At 40.4% G+C, this 21,491-nt stretch overlaps 1 protein-coding gene and 2 long non-coding RNA genes across 9 annotated transcripts; 2 read left to right on the forward strand and 1 right to left on the reverse strand.

Moving 5' to 3' along the window:
* The first annotated feature begins 20 nt into the window (after positions 1-20).
* LOC119005675 lies at positions 21-2,245 on the forward strand. Of its 2 annotated transcripts, none has more exons than XR_005070566.1 (3): positions 21-94; positions 185-977; positions 1,058-2,245. It is a non-coding gene; the product is annotated as an uncharacterized LOC119005675 (long non-coding RNA). The 2 variants fall into 2 exon arrangements; XR_005070565.1 differs by having other exon boundaries at positions 185-452; positions 570-2,245.
* A 3,550-nt stretch (positions 2,246-5,795) lies between these two features.
* On the forward strand, positions 5,796-8,254 carry LOC119006588. The gene is made up of 3 exons (XR_005070843.1): positions 5,796-6,059; positions 7,172-7,261; positions 7,350-8,254. It is a non-coding gene; the product is annotated as an uncharacterized LOC119006588 (long non-coding RNA).
* A 1,160-nt stretch (positions 8,255-9,414) lies between these two features.
* slc45a4b (solute carrier family 45 member 4b) lies at positions 9,415-21,237 on the reverse strand. Of its 6 annotated transcripts, none has more exons than XM_037074228.1 (15): positions 21,074-21,237; positions 19,327-19,799; positions 19,177-19,247; positions 18,766-19,003; positions 16,332-16,520; positions 16,069-16,248; positions 15,306-15,970; positions 14,987-15,112; positions 14,641-14,892; positions 14,419-14,538; positions 13,950-14,049; positions 13,273-13,353; positions 13,022-13,152; positions 12,704-12,772; positions 9,415-12,606 (listed from the first exon to the last, which is right to left on the reverse strand). In XM_037074228.1, exons 4-15 carry the CDS (start codon positions 18,986-18,988, stop codon positions 12,304-12,306), a joined length of 2,439 nt encoding a protein of 812 aa, XP_036930123.1. In that variant the 5' UTR covers positions 18,989-19,003; positions 19,177-19,247; positions 19,327-19,799; positions 21,074-21,237; the 3' UTR covers positions 9,415-12,303. The 6 variants fall into 6 exon arrangements, with proteins under 6 accessions (XP_036930123.1, XP_036930124.1, XP_036930122.1 ...); XM_037074229.1 differs by having other exon boundaries at positions 18,766-19,015; XM_037074227.1 differs by having other exon boundaries at positions 18,766-19,247.
* Between the last annotated feature and the right edge of the window lie 254 nt (positions 21,238-21,491).

A 21,491-nucleotide genomic window follows, 5' to 3' on the forward strand; every position in this document is an offset into this window, starting at 1 on the left:
AGGCGCGCGTTCACGCAGAGCGCGCCTCCGACACCCTGTAACAGACCACCTGATGCAGGCAGCTGATTTGCATTATGGGTTGAGCCCAAAGGAGGTAGGCCAGATATATATTAAGCTAGAGTAGGCTATGCTATGTAGCTACATTTGTTGTGTATTAAACTAATTAACAATTTATATAATTCAGGTCCGGAAGTTTGCCTATGATTTGGCAAAGACCTACAATTGCAGGTGCCCCGAAACCAGGGCAGAGAACGGGATGGCTGGAGCCAACTGGTTCACAACATTTTTGAAGTGGCACCCCACTCTGCCCACAAGAAGCCCCCAGGCTACAAGCCTCTAACGGACAACGAGTTTCAATGAGACATACGTCAGTAAGTTTTTTGACAACTTGTTTTCTGTACTGGAGAAACACAGAATTGCTGCACAGGACATCTGGAACATGGATGAAACAGGTGTGGTGGAAATTATCTATAACTCCCTCAGAAACACCCTCCAGAGGCTCACACCCTTACAAAAATAAAAGCATTACAGAATAAAAGCACTAAATAAAATAATCTTTTTCTATACAGGAGTCACCACAGTGCAAAATCCTGAGAAAATTGTGGCCAGAAAGGGAGTGAAGCAAGTAGATGCAGTCACCTCTGCAGAACGGGGGACATATATTACACTTGCCTGTGCAGTGAATGCCTTAGGGAATTCCATCCCACCAATGTTCATCTTCCCCTGGAAAAAAAAATCCATCATTCTTTTACCAGCAATGGTCCTAATGGCTGTATTGTTACCACAAATGGGTCTGGGTTGATGCGAGTGGAGGACTTTTTGGTCTTCCTCAAGCACTTCCAGACTGATCGAGTCTTTTACCTCAACAGATTTTAAATGTCAACACACCTAGATCATTGATACTTAAAAAGAAAAACTTGAAGCCAGTAACACCCTGTGTGTTAAGTCAACAACAGCTTGTACCTCGACCTCTGAGGGTAAGGAGAGTAACATCATAATGTCCAAAACTCTCCACTAACATCACCCACACTAATCAAACTGTTGCTTCCTCCAGCAGAGATGACCCATGGTGCTGAAGTCAAGATCCACTCCTGATTTGTTTGCCTCTTTATCTGAACAGATCAGTTCCTGCTCATACTTGGTCTACGAGCAGCTGTGGTGATTCTTATATTTAGTGGGATCACCGTCTATTTTGCTTGTAAGAAGAAGAAATACAAGAAAGCTGAAGGCTCTGCCGTCCCTAAAGAGACGGACTATGAGAACTGTGTTGTGATGGTTGAAATGAGAAGTTCTGCATCTGAACTTTAAATTTCTGAACCAACACCTCAGTGTCGCCTCTCAGCTTCTGTGATTGGACACGAGTCTTCATGGATGTAAAAATAGATTAAAAATAGTCAAAATTATAAACTCTTCTTATTACTCTCAAATTTACTTCTTAGGAGCTCACAAACACCCTGCCATAATAAGCCTCTGAATGTTTTCTTCATTTGTGTCACTGTGGAAGCTCTGATTGAACAAAGGTTATGCGCTGTGACACAAGTTCTATGATCACAAATGGAGGTGTCTGACTTTTCTGTTTCATATATGTTTGATAGTTTCTTAGAAGAGAGAAGATAAAATGTTTTGATTTTTTGGTGTGTCTATTCTAAAAATGTTGAGTTGTCATTTAAAAGACCAAATTGTCATTTTATGAGCATATTCACACAAATGTGAAGTGTTTGAGTATGAAAATATTTAATTATTTGAATAATGTTTTTTTGTAAATTGTTTTAATCAAGTTTTAATTTTATTGCTTTATTGTTCTGTATTCAAAACCTGTCAGTCAGTCATGTGACATCAGTCAGTTCATGAAAGCTTCCTGTATGTTGACATTCTGATCATGAACTGTTCCTTTAATGACAGCTGACACCAGGTTCATCATCAGTATCAGGTGTGAGGTTTCCATCTACTGGTTCACAGAGGTTACTGCTGTTGCTTTTGTTGACTGAACAAGTGCAGCATCTACACACATTACAGGGTGGCTGGCATGCACCTTTAATATTGTGAGCAGCCAATAAACACAGAGAGGAAGAACAAACACACTGTTGTCGTGCTCATAACACCACTGCTGCACCTGTGTAGAGCCACGCAATGTAGACAGGAGCCAGACATGTTGTCACTGGTGTGGATTTCTTTTTACAAGAAGACCATAACACGAGGAAAAAAAAGTCTTATCACAGCTATGGAATATCAAATAAACCATTAAACACAGGAAAAGTACTAATTAATAAAAGATAATCAAGGAGCTTTACTGCTCAAGTTGCTTGCCTAAAACAATCTGCTCACTAGATATTGAGTGTAAATGATGCTTTTTTGTGTATAATACTGAACAGAAAGTATCTATAGAGCTGTTAATGTTTTAAGAATAATAATAATAATAATAATAAAACGTTCTGCCTCTCTAGACATTGTAATGTCAGAATGACGTGAGGAATTATACACATGAGCTTCAAACCCAGAACATTACAGAGAAATAGCTCCATACCACTGTGGGCCAACAGCACTGTGTGGTTAAAAATGTTTACACTATTTACAATCCTGACTGGGCGAAATTTTCATTGTGGTCAAGCCAGCCGTGGTTTGCCTTTGCTTGGTCAAATAAGCTGTACCTTTATTTCCAGTGCCCAAATGCACTAATGTTTATGGTAATCATAATGAAACTGTGCTGAAGAGCTGCTGTGAGTGAATTTGGGGCAGGCTGCAGTCTCACAACCAGACCCATGAAACATACCATACTTTTACAGTAATTAACTGACACCTTCAGTTTACTACCGGGAAGAATTACCATGAGATCCATTAAATATGCCTTTGTGATACCTTCAGTCTGAATGTATCACGAAGGTATCCTTCTGAATTAAGTAAAGGACGATGTGAGAAAAAAAACATCACAAAAAAACACCACAAAATATACTGCTGAACTTACTACCTCCTAGACTACTTGCATGCATAATATAAAGTACCTCTTATTATGTATACAAGTAGTCTGTATCTGCACCTGTATCTGTTAATATCTGTTTTTGTTTTGTTTTGTTTTGTTTTGTTTTTGACAAGAGAGATTACAGGAAACAGGATGCAGTAAAGAATCTCAGACCAGGACTCAAATCCATACCTGTCAAGTATCCCATTTTGGCCGGGAAAGACCCATATTTTACTCTTCTTTCCCGCCGTCCTCCCGTATTAGTATTTTCACATAAATCTCCCATATTTTAACCTGCATTATTAAAAAATAATAATACCCTGGGCCCAGGCGGAGTAAAAAAAAAACAAAAACAAAAACATTCCCAATCTGAGCTTTGTCACTAGCCTCACGATAACTGCCACCTGCAGTAGCCTACTACAGGTACTGTAGGTGGCAGTTGTCGCGAGGTTAGTGTGTGACGTCAGATGATGAGTGACAACACGAGAAAAAAAAAGAAAAAAACAGAGATGGATGATGGACGCCACGACAGAGAAGGCACTCCTCCTGCCATAAATACTGCGATTAGTGGGACAGCTAATTTACTTTTCTGAAGAGGAGCAGGGTGGGGCACAGTCACGCATTTTGTAGGATTTTTAACCGCCGCAGAATAGGATGTCGTTAGACAACAGAACTGTTTGTGCTCTACTCTCATGCGAAATTAACCACTCTGGCCCAGCCCACGGATACACTCCTTCCAAAACAGAATGCAAAGTCTGCAACAAATGTTTACAACAAATCACTAAAAGAGTAAAGAAAAGTTATGTGAAATGAAAAGAAAAATTGTAAAAGAAAAGCAATGTTAAATGAACAGAAAATATGCAAATAAGCCTTTAAATCAATGCTCTTCATATATACCCTTTGGTGTTTTCATTTAGGCTACAATGAATGTTCACAGCATGTCAGTGTCAACAAATGTAGGCTTGTCATTAGCTTTCTGCACAGCTGCACTACTTCCTGAACTTCAGCCAGCTCCTTTGTTTCCTGTCTGCCATTATTGGACAAACTGATTAATCCAGGTGTGCCTGCCCTCAGTAGTCACAACAACAATAATCAGACACACTGTGCATAAAGCCAATTGTAGTTTATAAGTGGTTGACAAGTGGTAATTTTAGCTTTCTTGTACACCTGTCTTAAAATGTAAGGGACACTGGAGCTTGGTTGGGGTGGCGGGACTGCTTGCGGCGGGCGCCGGAAAATTTCCCTTATTTTCAAATCCAAAACTTGACAGGTATGCGCAAACCCAGGGTGAAAGCCTGTTCACTGGATGCTTGCTGTACCAACTGGGCTAAAGAGCATTTCTCAATCCTGCACAAAATAAGTCCACTGTGTAGGCAAGTGGCCCCACCTCAAAACCCACAGGATTCAAGAAGCGTTTTTACAGCTACTGGATAAACACAAAAAATATATATACAAAAATATATCTTGATATAAAATGTATATGAAAATACAAGTCCTCTCACTGTTAAAACTTGACTGTCTGTGAGTCCTGTTAATAGCCCACAAAGTGCGTTATTTGACGACCTGAGAATGAGACTCAAAAATCAGCTGTCTTTCTACAAAATTGCTTTATGAGTATGCCGACATCAGGCAGTTAATCAATTGATTAATAAGAGACCTCCATAATGCATGACACTGGCATGTCTGACATTTCCTCTATAAGGTCTCAACTTTCTGCTTTTAATGCAAGATAACTTAATCTGTAATAATATATAATGTTTGATCAGCGAATATTTAATTCTGATTATATGAATCTGCAAAGTAACTAGTAACTAAAGCTGTTAGACATAGTGCAGTAAAAGTATGAATAATATAGTTAAAAAATCAATTTTTGCAAAATATTAAAAGTAATTTACGTGTATATCTACACTATTCAGCCGAAACATTAAAACAACTGACAAGTGAAGTGAGCATTGATCATCTTGTTACAATCAAATGTTCTGCTTGGAAACTTTGAGTACTGTCATTTCTGTGGAGCCTCTTTGACAGACACCACCCACCCAAACCCCGTTCAGACCAACTACACCCCGTCATGGCAAAGAACCCAAGGTGTCAAACTGGCCTCCTCATCCTCCAGATCGCAATCCAGTTGAGCATCCATGGGATGCGCCAGAACCAAGTTCCATCCATGTTGCGGCATTGGAACACAATGATCAACGTTATTTATTTCCCCTGTCATTAGTTCTAATGTTGTGGCTCTCAGTGTATATACACGTTAAAACCTTTTTACAAATACACTCAAAACCTCCACAAATAAACCCAGAACTTCTATAAATACTCAAAATCTCCACAAATAAACACAAAACTTGCACAAATACACTCAAAACCTCCACAAATAAACACAAAACTTCCACAAATACACTCAGAATCTCCCATCAAAGACTAAACAACCATAAATACACAAAAAAAATCCACAGAACTTAACAAATTCACAAAAAACTTCCATAAATATACACAAGACCTCCACAATAACACACAAAACCTCTACAAACCTCCACAAATTCACTAAAAACTTACACAAATACACAAAAACCTCCACAAATACACTAAAACATCCACAAAACTTCCACAAATACACTAAAACGTCCATAAAACTTCCACAAATATACTCAAACCTCAACAAATTCACAAAAAACTTCCACAAAAACCCCACAAAATCTCCATAAAGAGACGTGAAACTACCACTGCACTTCTTTCTCATCTTGCAGGTGATGGAAGGTTGAAAGGACAAATCATCAAGACGAACAATGAGACGAGATGAGCCAAACATTGGAGACGAGCCACCACAGAAGCCCGAAGGAAAAGTGTGAGTGTCTTTCACCTGTATGTCACAAGGGGGATCAAACATGGCTGATATATCTGTAGAGTACTGATGGTCACTGTTCATTTCTCCAGAACGAGAGCAGCCAGGAGCTGAAAGCGTGGGCAGAGGAACAGGATGCTGAGGACGAGTTGGAAGACGGTTCTGAACGGATTGCTGATTTCCTGTAATCAAGATTCGTGGACTGAGAGTTTGCATGGTTGGTGCTTGGTCCAGGACAGGAGAGACACCTGGTCCAACACGGTCAGTGCAATGGAGGTGCAAAAATTAAAGGCAGAACATGTGAGATGTTTCAGTTACTGTTCATTAATACTCTAGGATCGATAAATGATTCTAGAGGACAGTCGAGTCTCACTCACAGGTCGTTGAATAGCGACAGTTTTGGTTGGCAGAAGCCAGTGCAGTGTCACTGGTGGGACACTAGTCTCTCTCCCTCTTTTTCTGTTTGTCTTGTTAAAAAAAACAAAAATAATAATAAGTAATATAAACTGTATGTCTGTTTAGAGCAGCTGCATTTATTTGATCTCATTTATATATAATATAAATGATATAATCATATTTAATTTAACACGTAAAACGTATATTGGCAATGTTCAGCCGAAACATTAAAACAACTGACTAGTGAAGTGAGCATTGATCATCTTGTTACAATCAAACGTTCTGCTTGGAAACTTTGAGGACTGTCATTTCTGTGGAGCCTCTTTGACAGACACCACCCACCCAAACCCCGTTCAGACCAACCACACCCCGTCATGGCAAAACAAATTTTTCTCTGCAACTGTGTGTAACAGCATCCTGTTACGCCAGAACCAAGCCCCATCCATGTTGGGGCCCCTATGGATTGTTCTTGGCTCAGACTGCATCCAGTGGAAGCTCAGTTGGATTGAGATCTGGGGAATCTGGAGGCCAGGTTGACACTTTGAGCTCTTTCCCACGCTCCTCAAGTCATTTCTGAGCAGTTTTTACAGTGTTGCAGGCGCGTTGTCCTGCCGGGGGGGCACTGCCATCAAGGAGTGCTGCTGCCATGAGGGGGTATTACTTGGTCTGCAGCTGTGTTTGGGTGACTGGTGTTTGTCAAAGAGACATCCGCATGAATGCTAGGACTCGGGGTTTCATAGCCGAACATGGCATTGGAACATGATTGGAACAATGATCAATGTTATTTATTTCCCCTGTCACTAGTTCTAATGTTGTGGCTCTCAGTGTATACACGTTAAAAGCTTTTTACAAATACACTCAAAACCTCTACAAATATACGCAAACCTCCACAAATTCACAAAAACACCTCAGAAATATGCACAAAACCTGCACAAGGAGACGTGAAACTACCACTGCTCTTCTTTTTCATCTTGCAGGTGATGGATGGTTGACAGGATGACTCACCAAGACGAACAAGACGTGCCAAACAATGGAGAGGGGCTGCCACGGGAGCCTGAAGGAAAAGTGTGAGTATCTTTCATCTGTACTTACCAGGGGGATCAAACATGGCTGATATGTCTGCGGAGTACTGATGGTGACTGTTCCTTTCTCTAGAATGAGAGCAGCCAGGAGCTGACAGTGCGGGCAGAGGAACAGGATGCTAAGGACGAGTTGGATGACGTTTTCCTAAACCGAATCATGATTTCCTGTAGTCAGGTTTTGTGGATTCACATGTTGTCTAGTTGGTGCTCGTTACAGGCTACCTAGTCTGCAAAAGGTGACTTGCATCGTACCCTACCAGCTGAACAAGGCTTGAGATCTGAAACGATCTCCATCCAGAACTGAACTCGTGTCAGTGTAGGAAGCTTTTGGGCCAGCAGGGAGACTGAGAGAGCACAGGCTGCTGAAAGGACGGCTGGAGTTCACAGGCTGGGCACTGCTGAATATCTGCACGACTGTCTCCAAGAAGATGAGAAGATGTTACTGTGCGACAGAATGAATGCAATAAATGTCAAATGTCTGGGTTTTTTTTACTTTTAAAACATGGAACAATTAAAATGATTTTTTCTTTTTTGTCAAAAGACATTCCTTGTGTCATTTAAGATGTTTTCTTATTAAGTGTTCCCTCCCTCTTGGGAAGGTTTGTGGACGAACATCTGTTTCCAGTGGTGTAAAAAAATAAAGTCAGGTGAGGGTAGAGAAAAGAACCTCTCAACCTCATTCTCAGTGTATCACACCCTCTCTATCTACATTACATATTTAACATTTGAAACAACTTTCTTCTTTTATAAGACTTGTCACCCAGGTGTACAATGAGAATTGGACTAACTGTAGGTGTTCAAACCCTGTCCTAACATACCTGCTGGTTGATAAAAAGATTATTTTTATACTTTGACCAGGACACCATAGCAGCAACTATAGCTGAATGCACACATTTTATCTTGAAATTGTTGTTTTTTTCCTATTTGACATGTTTTTTAATCCTTGTTTTGTGGAGAATTACTTTTAAATTCTTTTATATTCTCAGAATATATACTGTCTCATAATATTTGTGCAACTGAAGGACTGAGTGATGAAATGTAATTAAGTGGCAAGAAAGGAAAACCATGCTTGTTTGTCTTTTTTTTTTGGTAATTAGATGGTATATTTTTAACTAAGCCAAGAGACGTAAATAACTATTTGAATAGCTTTCATCAGTAAAGTGATCAATCTTTAAACTCAGTAACTTCTTTGTCATGGTTGACCATACAGGTAGTTTGATCATGCTGTAGTTACTCACACTGATCTGTAGGTGGTGCCTACAGATCAGTGGTGGTGTTGACTGAATGAGAATTACTGTCCCTACACCTCAACTGAGAGGGGTTGTTTTTGCAAAATTCAGTTTCCTGTTCAGTAAATAAAAATAAAATTCCTGACAGGAATAAAAACAAATTAAAAAAACAGACAGGTCACTTGAAGTCTTGTGGACACGTTAACAGTCTCAGGGTATCATTATCTCAGCACCAACAAATTCATAAAAATGAATTATGACATTTCATGCTGATGTTTTATGAATAGGTGAAATAATATCACTTCATCTTTATATTATAGCCTAGTGTGTAGATTGTTTAATGTTCAGGATGACTTTTCGAGAGGGATTATCTCTGTGGTTTTAAGGAACGGTTTCATTAGATTAACTGCAGTCTGTTGAAATAAGTTTGGTGAATGTTGTCGTGAATTATAACAAGTATCTTTGTTCTTGCATATATTGGGTGCTATTAAAGACTCACTGTAGCACCATACAGAAGAAACGTTGGGGGATTTGTAGCTTGCAGTTGCTGTGATTGTCCTGGATTTTGTATCACTTTCTGGACTGTAAGCATGTTTGGTTGACTATCTGATGAGCTAAAGATATGAGTACTGTGGGTCTTTTTCATTTTTCTTCAAGATATATATGTATGGTTACAAGTTGAAATGGCGTGAACTATACTGCACAAACGTACACGCACCACCACTGACAATTGACTGTTTTAATTAAAAAATAATTTGGCGTATCGCTTCAATTTCAAGGATCTTCATCTCTATTTCTACTTTTAAAATCATCAACAAAATCGCACACATTCATGTAAGAATGGAAAGAAAGTGGTTTGTGAAGTGTACATGACATCCATACATACAAGACTGTCAATAAAACAACATATACACATGATGGTGCATTTATTTGCCTTTTTTCAAATACTTGGTACAAAAATACCTTGTCTCTATTGTACAAAGGTTTTACAGCAGCAAAAAAAAAAACACGCCAGTGATTGACTTTCAAACCAAAACATATCAACTTTAAAGTCTTAACATTTGTATAAAATCTAAATAATTTCACCCAGGAGGAACTGTTTTAAGATTGGCACTAAAATTGGATCATTCCTACCAGAACGGCTTCTTGGTGAGGTGAAAACATCTGTGAAATATTTAGACCAGCAAAGTTAAATCACTCAATGAACCCAACTAGAGCAACTGAATTAATTTACGAGGGATGGAAGCTGTCAAAAAAGAACAATCCTCTGAAAAAGTGTGGAGAAAAAAAAGTTATATATGAATATTTCTAAACTTTACTGGACTTGTCATGATACAAAAGTGCCTCATATAACTTGGAAAACTTCTTAAAATGACAAAATGCACTCTAACCCCTTGTCAAAAGGTCCTTAAAAAAAACAAAAACAAACTGAGAACAATTCCAAAAGCTCACAGTAACACAACCCGAGTCACACACATTTTTTTTTACAGGAAATTTGTGATAAATTAATTATTTTTATATATATACTTTGATAATAGATGTAAAGATCCACAGAATTATGTTTCATTTTTAGTACTTGAACATGAGGCAGTGTAAATCTTGAGGCTGTAGTCCTCAGTGACAGCGTTAAAGCAATAGATGACACATTTCTGTCATGACAGGCAAAGCAATGGCACAGCTAGCAGGATACAAGATCCAAAAAAAGACTGTTGGCACTGCTCTAATACCTATAAACAAAGTCTCTAAAAAGGTGCAGTAACAATAGACTGCTTTCCCTCCACCAAGTCCTAAGTTTATAAGTACCAGTGGACCCCTTTGTGCTGTGAAACAGAATCTGTGCAATGTTTTAACATGTGGCATTTCCTCTGAGTTGAAGCAACTGCTTCACTTGAAGGTTTAAGTTTAAGTTTGCATAGATCAGACCTTGGCCTTGCATAGAAGTGTCCCTCTCTACCATTCAATATGCAGCATTCCAGGATTCAGGAGCACTTTCAGACCATGTGATACTAAACCCAACTCACAAAATAATGAAAATTTAAGAAATAATCTTCAATAAGAATATTACACTGTATGCACTGCACTAGGTTTATGACAATGCCAATATGTTAAAACATGGTAGACTATGCGAAACATTGTCTTGCATGCTGCTCCCTGGTCAAAATAATCTTCTACAGACTCCAAGCTGGTGCCCATTCTGAGGTAAAGTGGAAGCTGGCAGTACAGGAGCTACTCATCAAAACTGTCCTTACTGTACAGCTGGACAGATTTCTACCACTGTCAAATGACAGGATGGCACACTGAACTAATTTGAGTGACAGTAACTTGGCCTTTAATGTGCAGTACAAACAGGGACCTCAATCCCTTTACCAACAACAGAGCATTTCTATAAAGCTGTTGGATTGAAATGCAAATCATCATACGATCACTCATCGTGAAGTAATTTCCTATTTCAACTGTATTTGGAATGTACGTTGTAAAGATCCTGTTGTATTAACGCAATAGAAAGCAAAACAAATGCCAATCTGCAATACAAATCACACTGAGACCGAGACCTGACATGTATATTCTGGCATGAAAGGAGAATATGGCGATCAGAGCAAAGAATTGTAGAATTTGTACATTTCTGTACAGGCGAGACACAGCCATTGTATGAAGGGCGCTTCTAACTGCACACCAGAATGCTATGGAACAGGTTTCAACATCAAATGTGACTTAAAAAAGTTATATTTAAACAATGTAATGTTTTGTAATGTCTACAACAACTACAGAAGGCTTCAGCTGTCACTTCTAAAATAATATAATATCAAGACATTCTCTTAACAGACTGGAACAAATATTTACATCTGTATTCAGTCAAAAAGTAACACCTGAACAACATTATGATTGTCCTTTAAGCAGTTACAGAGCAGCTTCTATGAGGGAAAATGTCATGTTTCATTATTTGGCAGCATTTGTGTGACAGTACCTCTCAGAAGGGAGACACAAAGTGCTCTGTGTGCTTCCCATTTTTGTAATAAAGGCTTACGTTTGTTTCAGTGGTCTGTATTCAAGTTTCAGTAGTCAAGTCATATTTACTTTTAAGGAACTAAATGGTTCCTTTAGGCTGATGTTCTCTGTGTTCCCCACATTTTAAAGACCTGTCAAGATTAGGCAAATGAGTCATCTGATTTATGATGAAGTATGTTACATGTCATTTTGCATGCAACTTTACAACAACCATGATATTTGTTATCTGTACTTTCTTCTGGAACTCCATGATGATGTGTTGAAGCACAATGAGCCTGCAGATTTTTAAAAATGGTGGGTTAATTAAAATGCTGCGAGTATTCCACCCAAATTCCTGTTGTTTTGGAATGAAAGAAGCAGGTCTAAGTGGGTAAAATAATGAACCTGAAACTCTTCCCTGCGTTGAAGCACTAAGTTTCTTGTGAGGTTCCTATTTCCTGGGCAAAGTTTGTGCGGTGGAAATGCAGCCTTTGTTTCAATAGTCCAACCAAGTTAGTGTCATGAGGCTCTTTTTGTTTCAATGGCTTACGTCTCTCCATCTAACCATTCAAACGATTATTTGTTTTGGTCTTGAGGTAGCAACAAGATAAGGAAAACAGTCCAAAATTAAGATCACTTTTTTTCTTTTCAGTCCCCCATCTAAGAAGACGATCCTTCCAGATCTATCCCATTTAAGATTTCTGTAAATCCATTTTCCCTCTTTCATCATCTTCCCTAGTATTGAACGTTACAAACCCTCAAGTAGCTTGAGCTTTGTGAGGATGAACTTGTGCAATCCTTACATGTTAATGTTCAGGCAACACAGTGATTCTTTGTCTCCTTCAAACCATCTCCATCATCTGTGAGGTTCAGCAGAGCCAACCTCTGGTCACTTGCCCTTTCTCCATTTGGGCCTGAGACTCCAGGTAAAACCACCAAGCCCTGGTCCTGCTCTGAGCTGCTGGGCTCCACATCAGGATAAATGACGAGGAAACAGGCAGTAAGGAAGCCAAGGAAGGAGCTCCCAGAAGCCAATGCAGGAATGACACGCACACTGCCAACTGCGTCTACCACAGATCCGAGGGCTGATGCAACCAAAATCTGGCTGATGTAGACCTGGAAAATAAACAAAGTAGAATGATTCATTGCATGATAATTGCTAGTATGGAATTTTGATATCTGTCCAAGAAAGGAAAAAAGTAAGAGTGCTCACCTGGCAGGTTAAGATAGCGCAATCGATACCAAAACCTCTTCTAGTATTTGCTGGACTGTGGTGGATGTACTGAGGAGAGAAATGGTGGAGGAGAGACTGTCACTCGAAATGTATCTCCCTCAGATCATCACTGTGTAGGTTTTTTCGTGAGTGACAAGATACAGAGCAAATACTACTATTTCAAAGTTGGGGTAATTGCAAGTCCTCTGAGGTACTGAGGTACCATGGCAAAACGACACACAAAAAAATAAATAACAAGGACACTCTCTGCTTCTTTCTCTCTGTAAATATGAGTGTACTGTCCATTTGTGTACTTACCTCTTTGATTTCATGGTACTGCCCAAGTAATGCATAGGGACAGTAGGAGATACTCATGGAGATGATGCCCATGCTACTGATCATCACCATGGCAACGTAAACATTTGGGAAGATGGCCATGATAGCAGTTCCTGAGGTTAAAAAGGGAAGGCATCATTCTGCTTACCCATTAAGACAACATGCAACTGCTTCCAATTCCACCATACTTCACTCTGTTATTGTCATTTGTTTATTCTTTTGTCACAACTTACCTATTGTAAATCCCAGTGTTCCAACAATGTAGATAACCTTAATGCTCAGATCAAAATTATCCAGGTATTTCTGGAGGATTGCTGAGTGGAGAGATGGAAAGAGAGAGATACAGATATCAATTATTTCAGAGTGTTGGGAGGCAGGTTAGAAAGGGGATGGAAACTCGAATTACCGCAGCGCAGTTTTATGCCCCCACGCTTTAGTCAAGCTGCTGTTTGAGAGCTGTGGCGCTGAATTATGGGCAGAATATTTTTTGTAGAATACTATGATGTCACAGTGCATTTAACCTCTGACCTTGTGGATATTAAATGTCATAACGTCATCATTTTATCCTATTAGACATTTGTGTGTGAAATTTTATTGTACTTCTTGTATGAATTCTTGAGTAACGACAGAAAATGTGTTTTTTGAGGTCACACTGACCTCAACCTCTGACCTTTGGCCACTAAATTCTAATCATTTGAGCTCTTTGAGTCATTGTGGACATTTGTACTACATTTGAAATAATTCCCTTAATGTGTTTTTGAAAGTTTGTGTTCACAAAAATGGGACAGACAGACAATCTGAATGTAAATCCTCCAACCATGGCTGTTGCCAGCGTGGAAAATATAAATAAAATAATAATAATAATAATAAAATAATATAATTAAAACATTTTAATTCATTAATTGTTTACCAGAGCAGAGAGCAGCAGTGGCAGCATACACAACCAGTCCCCAGCAGCCCATTTGTACTCCTCTGTTGTAGTTTTGTAGCTCTGTGGAATTAGCTGGAGCCTGAAAAAAGAGAATCATTTCAATGTTATTCAACACTTAAGTGGATAACTGGCACTGTAATGTTTGCATTAGGCAAAAATAACCTGATATGATATGCTGGGTTTATTCATCTATGTTCCCCCACTGTATATAAACTGGCCAATGATCTCAGCTGGCAAAACTGTCTTTAAACAATGAGCCACTGGAGGAAATGATTTTTTATGATGACATTTATTTCATTTTGTGTGCAGCCTGAAGGGGCCACAACTAACATTTCACTGTGTTTTGTAAATTGACAGTGAAAGCCCAGATACCTTAAATTGTGTGTGTGTGTGTGTATGTGTGTATGTGTGTGTATGTGTTTGTTTGTGTATGTGCGTGCAAACATACCTGAGGGTCTCCATGGTAGATGACTTGTCCCATAAAATCTGTATAAAACACAGCTTCCGCTATATATGAGAACCATGTGAGGAGGTGACACAGACACAATCTCCACAGCTGCCTCGGCATCTATCAAGGACAGAAAAAGAAAGAATTAGTCAACTACAACTTTAATGTGTTACAGTGCAATATTAAAGAATTATTAGTAAAGACAGTTCCAATTTGCTTCACCCTCAACATGGATAACCAGAGCAGTCGAACAGTTGTACCCCTGTCTGGTCCTTCCTCACTGCTGGAGCCCTCAGATGACAGACTGCTGGCTGACAGCTGCAACTCACGCCTGTCTGCACGCCGCTGGAGGTCACTCAGATCATTCAGACTGCGGGAGGTGGTGATGGGCCCGGGGCTCGAAGGTGCTGTTGTGCGTCGTAGTCGATAACGCTGTGATCCCACTCGTCCATAGTAAGAGAAGGTGAAGGAGGGCTGAAGAGCGAGAAAAAAGATCAGCCATTTCACATTTCCTAAATATCTTTGAATCTTTAAGAAACATTAAAAAAAATGGCAAGTGTAATCGTACTTGTCTGTAGAAGGTGGGTCGTCGTGATGATACTGAGGTGCTGGAGGGGCGGATTACTAGCCTGGTGGAGGCATGGCCTTTCATTGCATTAGAGTGGTCCACACTGACACCATTGGCAGCCTTGACCTGCAGGGAAAGGAGAGAAGCACACATGTACTGGAATGTATATTTAAGGCAGAAAAGGGGATGTAAAACACACCACAAAGGTTTTCTGTTTCATAAACTGCCTATTAATTAAAAAACAAATACGTTTGACATTGATGCTGCTCTGGCAATGTACAAAAAAAAATAAATCTGCTGCTGTAGCGGCTGATTTCACCTGTGTTTTTAGATGCGATCCCTTAGAGCCAGAACTGAAAAGTGAGGCACCGTTTGTTGGCCCCTTAAGCTCAGGCTTAGCTGGATTTTGAGGCTCTGAGGCAACCATCCTGTCATTAACAGCGGGTATTCCAGCAGAGGGAGACTCAATGCTGCTGTCTGATGGCTTGAAAACATCTTCGAGCCCCCCCTGCGTCTGTGGTAGAAAGTGATGCTCTTCTGGCAGGAAAAGTTGTCCATCTGGGTAGAGGTCTGCATCCATCTCGATAGTGGCGTCTGGCATGGCTAACACTGAATCGCTTTTACTCCGCACTCGCTCCACAGCAAGGAAGTCCATTTCTCCCTCCTCAGGATCTGATTCGTTATCTTCACGGGACAGGGGGGCAGAAATGTCTTCCTCTGCAATCACATCCAATGAAGGCAGCGTGTGGCCAACAGGCTTGAGAGACAAGTGGCTGGTGGACTCCCCACTTTCTTCAACTCTGAGCAGGTTGGATGGAGAGAAGGGTTGCTCAGGGATACTGAGCATGTGTAGTGTGACAGATACAATGAAGATGACACTTGCAAACAGGAAGAGCACCTGCTCCTGGGATTTAAATGCTCGGCCCAGAGCTGTGCCAGTCCAGTCCAGACCACCCAGCATGTAGCCTACTGCTCCGCCGAGCCCTGAGGAGACAGATACAGACACAGAAACAGATGTCTATAATTGTCTAAGAATAGCTGAGGTCTGTGTGTGGTTGTTTGTTCATACATGCACGTCTTACCAGCAGAAAATGCGTGAATATTCAGGGCCATATCTTGCTCCTCGGAGTCAGCAACATCAAGAAGGTAAGCTCTGATTGGTCCCTCAGAGGCGTCAGCACAGAAGTCAAGCACAACCACACCCAACACAGTGAGGACGATGCCAATCGTCTGGCTGCCGGGACTATCGCCAACGGAAAGGCCTGATAGAATAACACAAAATATACACAGATGTGGTTAAATTCATTACTTAAGTTTCTGACTTTCTCTGAAACCGTTAACTCACCTATTAATGATCCATTTAAAAACAGTGCCACTCCCAGCATCACACCTACACACAGGGCCAGAATGAATGGTCTTCTCTTCCCCCATCGCAGAGTACATCGGTCACTGGCCGAGCCAATCAAAGGCGTGAAGACGAGACCCAGGATAGGACTGAGGAACCAGGTCAAGCTGTAATATTGCTCAGGAAGACCTAGAGAAAACACAAATAAGAAAAAAAGGAGAATTATTTAAGTTAAAAAGGGATTAAGACAAAAATACCTGTCAAAGTGTACAACTGTTGGATCTGGTATGAATGCTATCATTAAATAATAAGCTAAATTTTTATTACAAACCCTGTCTTTAACTACGGCTACTGAACAACTGACTGATTGAATAATGCATTGAGATTCACTGTCTTAATACCGAATTACTCATGGACCAGGCTTTATCTTGTTCTGACATCTTGGTACAAAACTTAATCCAACCAATTCAAACACTACCGCTGTCATGCAGGAACTTGCCATAAAAACTTAAACGGTGGAAGTCTGAGGAGAGAAAGCTTTTAAGGTTTTCCCATGTTCCATTGTTTATAAAAGCATTGCACATGCAGCTCTTGCATACCAAAGAGCCCCTTCTGCTATTAAACAACTTCCTTTACCAATTGTGTTAAGAAAGGCCTGAACATTTCAGAGAATGAGGTGGCCTGTTACAACAACACAGACAGAAATATGCAGCAACCAGCCAGGAAAGTGGTGAAATCACCTTCAGTTGATTCGATCAAAAAAATTCATCTGCAGTGAAATCAGACAAAACTGTTGCAATCTGGACAAATGATACGTAAAATATGTGGGAGGTGATCAACTGTCATTTATCAGAAAAAAAACTCTGTCTCTGTTAAATGACAGTATCCTGATTTTCCACTCCTTATAAAGAAGTGGACTCCTAGATTCAATGTAAAAATCTGATGCATTCGAACACAGTCAGCTGGCCGAGTGAGTTGCCTGGTTCTCACGGGAACAACATGTTACCCATGCTGCCTTGCTCTGCTCCAGGCTTCCCTCTCGCTTAAGTCAACAACAGCAGATCACTTTTTGACAGTAGGTCATATATCTTGCTTTCCATCGTCTTTACCTCTCACTCAGAGTGAATGGAAATTTCAACTGAAGGGTAGTCTCCACTGTATGAAAAAGAGTATAACTGCATTATTAGTGAAACACTGAAATCTATCTTACCAAACAAGGCTCCACAGCATAACATATGAGTCGAAACATGAGCAAGGATGTGTTTGTCTAACAGGGCCTTAAAAAATGTTTGTCCACTGTGTCAAACACTCCTGCCATTCTAATAAATTATATTGCATGTAATGAATGTGTGTTTTTCAAGAGATGACCATAGCAAAGTAAATCTTGTAACAATACAGAGCTAATGTTTCAACTCTTCAAACTAGATGGGCTTCAACCAGGCGTAACATGTTAATGTTTCTGAGGGTGGTGTTGTCCAACTGTTGCAACACTAAATGTGAAGACCAACGAAGCAATAACAAGTTGTATGGATTCTAGTTTTTTCTTTGCTTTCCAGCACCTGTTAAAATGCTTTTTTTTCTATGTGTGTAGTAATCTGTTAAACTACTTCTGACCACTAATCCCATGCCACAACAGTCACTGGTTGACTATCACCCACAAATAAAGCAGCTAATTTCCAACAACCTTTTCACTCTGAAGGTCAAGCCTTGGACTCTGGGCTATACAAAGACAACAATCAATTTCACAAACAAATACAATGTCAGATGTTTTCACAAATATCCTGAATGTTTTTCTTTAAACATATCTTTCTTACAATAATGCCAATAGGGAGAAAAACAAGGAGACTAAAATGTGCTGTGTTTGACATTCTTGTCATACCTAGCCAGGAAAAAATGCTTTTGTTTCATTTCTGCTATGGGGGCGAACCTTACATCTAACTGTGCTAAACATGGGTTGGCTAGTGCTGGGCAAATAGGTTACATGACACAGTGGTGCAGCCTGAGAATCAATAGATCCAGTCAAATTCAACAGTGTTCCTGCTGCAGCTGGAATCCACACTGATGGTCAACTCTTTTTAGGTAACCTCAACACAAACCAAACTATTCTTATACATAGAAAATGAATGTATGAATGAAAACAATGGCAATACTGCCACAAATACATCACTAAGATGACTGACAGGATGTAAAAAAGGCTTTACACATTAAAGTATAAACACTAGCTTTGACACATCGTATAGCAAATGATGGTACTTTTACCCTACCACTCTGTACATTAATTGGTCAAATCGAGTGTTAATTCCAGTTCTCCCTATGTTTTCTCAATTTTCATGTTTAGATATCAGCAACAGAATGACATCACTTGACCTTTTGCCAAGGTGAGTGTTCAGTGGGAGTGTCTGTCTCTCCATATGACTGTGCCGCGTCTCCTTACCTATTTGCAGCAGCACCGGCAAAACCAGGGCTGTCTCCATGGCATAGCAGAACTCCCGTCCAAACATCACCGCTCCGTGCATTACCCAGCGATGCAGAGGGATGTGCACAACTCTGCTGACCTCCTCTATCTCCTTCTCACTCTCACTCCCTTCTGCTTCTTCCTTGGGTTTCTTCTTCTCCGGGAAGCCTGAAGCCTCACTCTCCTCTGCCTCATCTCCCATTACATTATGGTTTGGCTTCAGAGGAGCCATTTATTTTGAAGGAAGGGTGGTATACTTCAATAAATACCACTTAGTGCAACTATCATATAGTATTTTTTACTTATTTATTATATATGTTCGCAGAGCTGTACTTGTTACTGTATAATAAAAAACACTTAATGTCCATGGTTTTCATCTTGATCACTCACTGTGTAAGACAAGCTGAAGATATCCAGAAAGATAAATCAGTGAACATCTCTGCTGGTCAGAATCTTCTGGGCTTGAGGGGGAGGCAGGAGTAATCATTACCATGAGATAATGGCATACAAAAAGGGATGCAGAAAAAATATATTCCATACATTTTATCAAGTGGCCATCATCATGTGGCACGGCTGAGTAGCACAGTGGTAGAGTGCTGGTGTTCCTCACTGTGGCTTGCACAATTTCAAAATTCAGGAAAGGCAAAAAAGTTGTGCGCAGTTCCAGAGGTATGTGGGAGGAGCAGAAGAAGTGGGAGCAGGGGTGTGTCAATGTGTGTTAGTAGCTGAATTAGTTGCTCCAGTAGCTGTGTTTGTGGTACGCTGTGAGAAAAGTTGGAATAGGTCTGTGAATGTGTTTGCTGTGGCTGGTCAGAGTGTGTTGGACCTGGTGTGCATGCAGTGTTTGGATTGTGAGAGTGTGGCTCAGCAGAAGACAGTGTTTGTGTATGTGTGTTTGCGTGTGTGCGTATGTGCACATGTGTTTGTATGTGCATGTAAGGGCACTTCCTTGCAAGTCAGGGACAAAGCATGTGGAAAATCCTTGGCAAAGACCCACTGAGTCACCCAGCAACCTGCAGAAAAACAGACACCAGTCAGACAGTAAGCTAAACCCACAAAAATAGTACAGGGGGCAGCATTGCTTGATGGTGACATTGCCTGTCATCACATATTATCTAATTTGTTCCGACCCTAAAGATACAGACAGATAAGACAGAAAAAGGCACATTTTGGGGGTCAAGCACCAAATGGTAAAAGGCTCCCACATGCAAAAATATTTCAGCAAAGTTGGATCCCATAATAGGAAACAAAAAACTGCTGCCCTGCACTTAGGTTTATAGATGAAATAGACATAATAAAACAGATTATGGGAACAAAGGATCAACCAATTTTGCCACACCTTAACTATCTGAGATTACTGCAAAGCTTTTCATTCATGTATCTTCTCCAGTCTTTTAACCTCATCCTTAACCATAACCTTTAGACCACAAAACCGGCTGGTTATAAAGACGTCAGAGGCACGAGCAAAAGCCACATTAAGATATCATCTCTTATTACAACATCATGGATGTTGCATAACAGAGTAAGGACATAGCAAAGACCCGTTGTCCATAATCAGTCACTTTGTGCTTGTCTTTTCTGGGGTAAACAAAGGGCAGGTATAACAAAGAAAGGTTGGGTCACGCATGATTTAATGATTAAACAAAATAAACTGTGCTCTCAAAACACTTCCCGTAGACGCTAAACAGTGGCGTGATAGGTAACCTGATCCCGTGTTCCTAAAGTATGTAACCTCCCCTGTGCTGAAAACGCGTGTTTCTCACAGGAATGTCTGATGGATGTGTGTCTGGGAGGGTTGTTTGACCAGTCAGGACGTGTTTTTCGCTCAGGGGGCTGCTCTGCTTACCTGATATCTACCGACTGTATTGTTGTACAGCCTTGATAAATAACGATAACAGTACACTCACCTGACGCTGGACACATCTGGGTTAACTTTATACTGGGGATTGACTTGTGGCTAGCTTCGTTAGCTAATTTAACTGACGGCTAACTTTAGCGAATTGAGGGTGACGCAAGGAGCGTGAAACGTGTAGGTATGAAACTCAGGTAATTCAGCTGTGCTACCGGTCTCGCTGACTTAAGTAGAGAGTAGCTCTACTATGTTAATTCTGGCCATGTTCACCGTGTGAGGATGCCGGACACCTGACTGTGGCCACATTCATGCCAAGAGGTATGGACTTGAGGCTAACGTTACCTCAGCGAGCCAAGCTAATAAATTAGACAGCTAACGGTCGCAAATGAAGACGGACGGCCCCATTTAAAGTAGAGACATAAAGATGTAACATACCTGAGGGGTTTTACTCCGCTGAAGTCAAGTGAAAGCAGCTCCGCTTTATGTGCATTTTCGATAACGTGACCGCAAAAAACTATCGGTTTTGGGTTAGCAGATGTGGCTAACTGAGCATCTGTTGGACCACACTCACAAATCTCATTGGTTTCCACAGTAACAAAGAGGGGCGTGGACTGAAGAGGGCGAAAGTCACGTCATCAAGCCGCTCACCTACTGAGGGCGGGGAATTACAGTAATGATGGTTTACCAACAGTGTCATGTATTTTATCATCAATTAAGGTTACCAATAGGCATGAAATGAATCAATAATAATGTGTCAATAATTTGTGTTTCAAGGTTGACTTTTTGTTTTCTCCAATACAAACCAGACAGAGGAGGTCTAACCACAGTGTGCTATATTTGATCTTGCCCCCCC

This window comes from Acanthopagrus latus, chromosome 17 (assembly GCF_904848185.1).
Source record: "Acanthopagrus latus isolate v.2019 chromosome 17, fAcaLat1.1, whole genome shotgun sequence".
Lineage (NCBI taxonomy): Eukaryota > Metazoa > Chordata > Actinopteri > Spariformes > Sparidae > Acanthopagrus > Acanthopagrus latus.

Bases quoted from the DNA above. Each gene is read 5' to 3' on its own strand.
- slc45a4b (XM_037074227.1), bottom strand. From the start codon at position 19,018: ATGGCTCCTCTGAAGCCAAACCATAATGTAATGGGAGATGAGGCAGAG. The intron at 16,521-18,765 runs GTAAGGAGACGC...TGTTTTCTCTAG, and splicing joins GCCGGTGCTGCTGCAAATAG to GTCTTCCTGAGCAATATTAC. The intron at 14,050-14,418 runs GTATGTTTGCAC...CTCTTTTTTCAG, and splicing joins TCTACCATGGAGACCCTCAG to GCTCCAGCTAATTCCACAGA.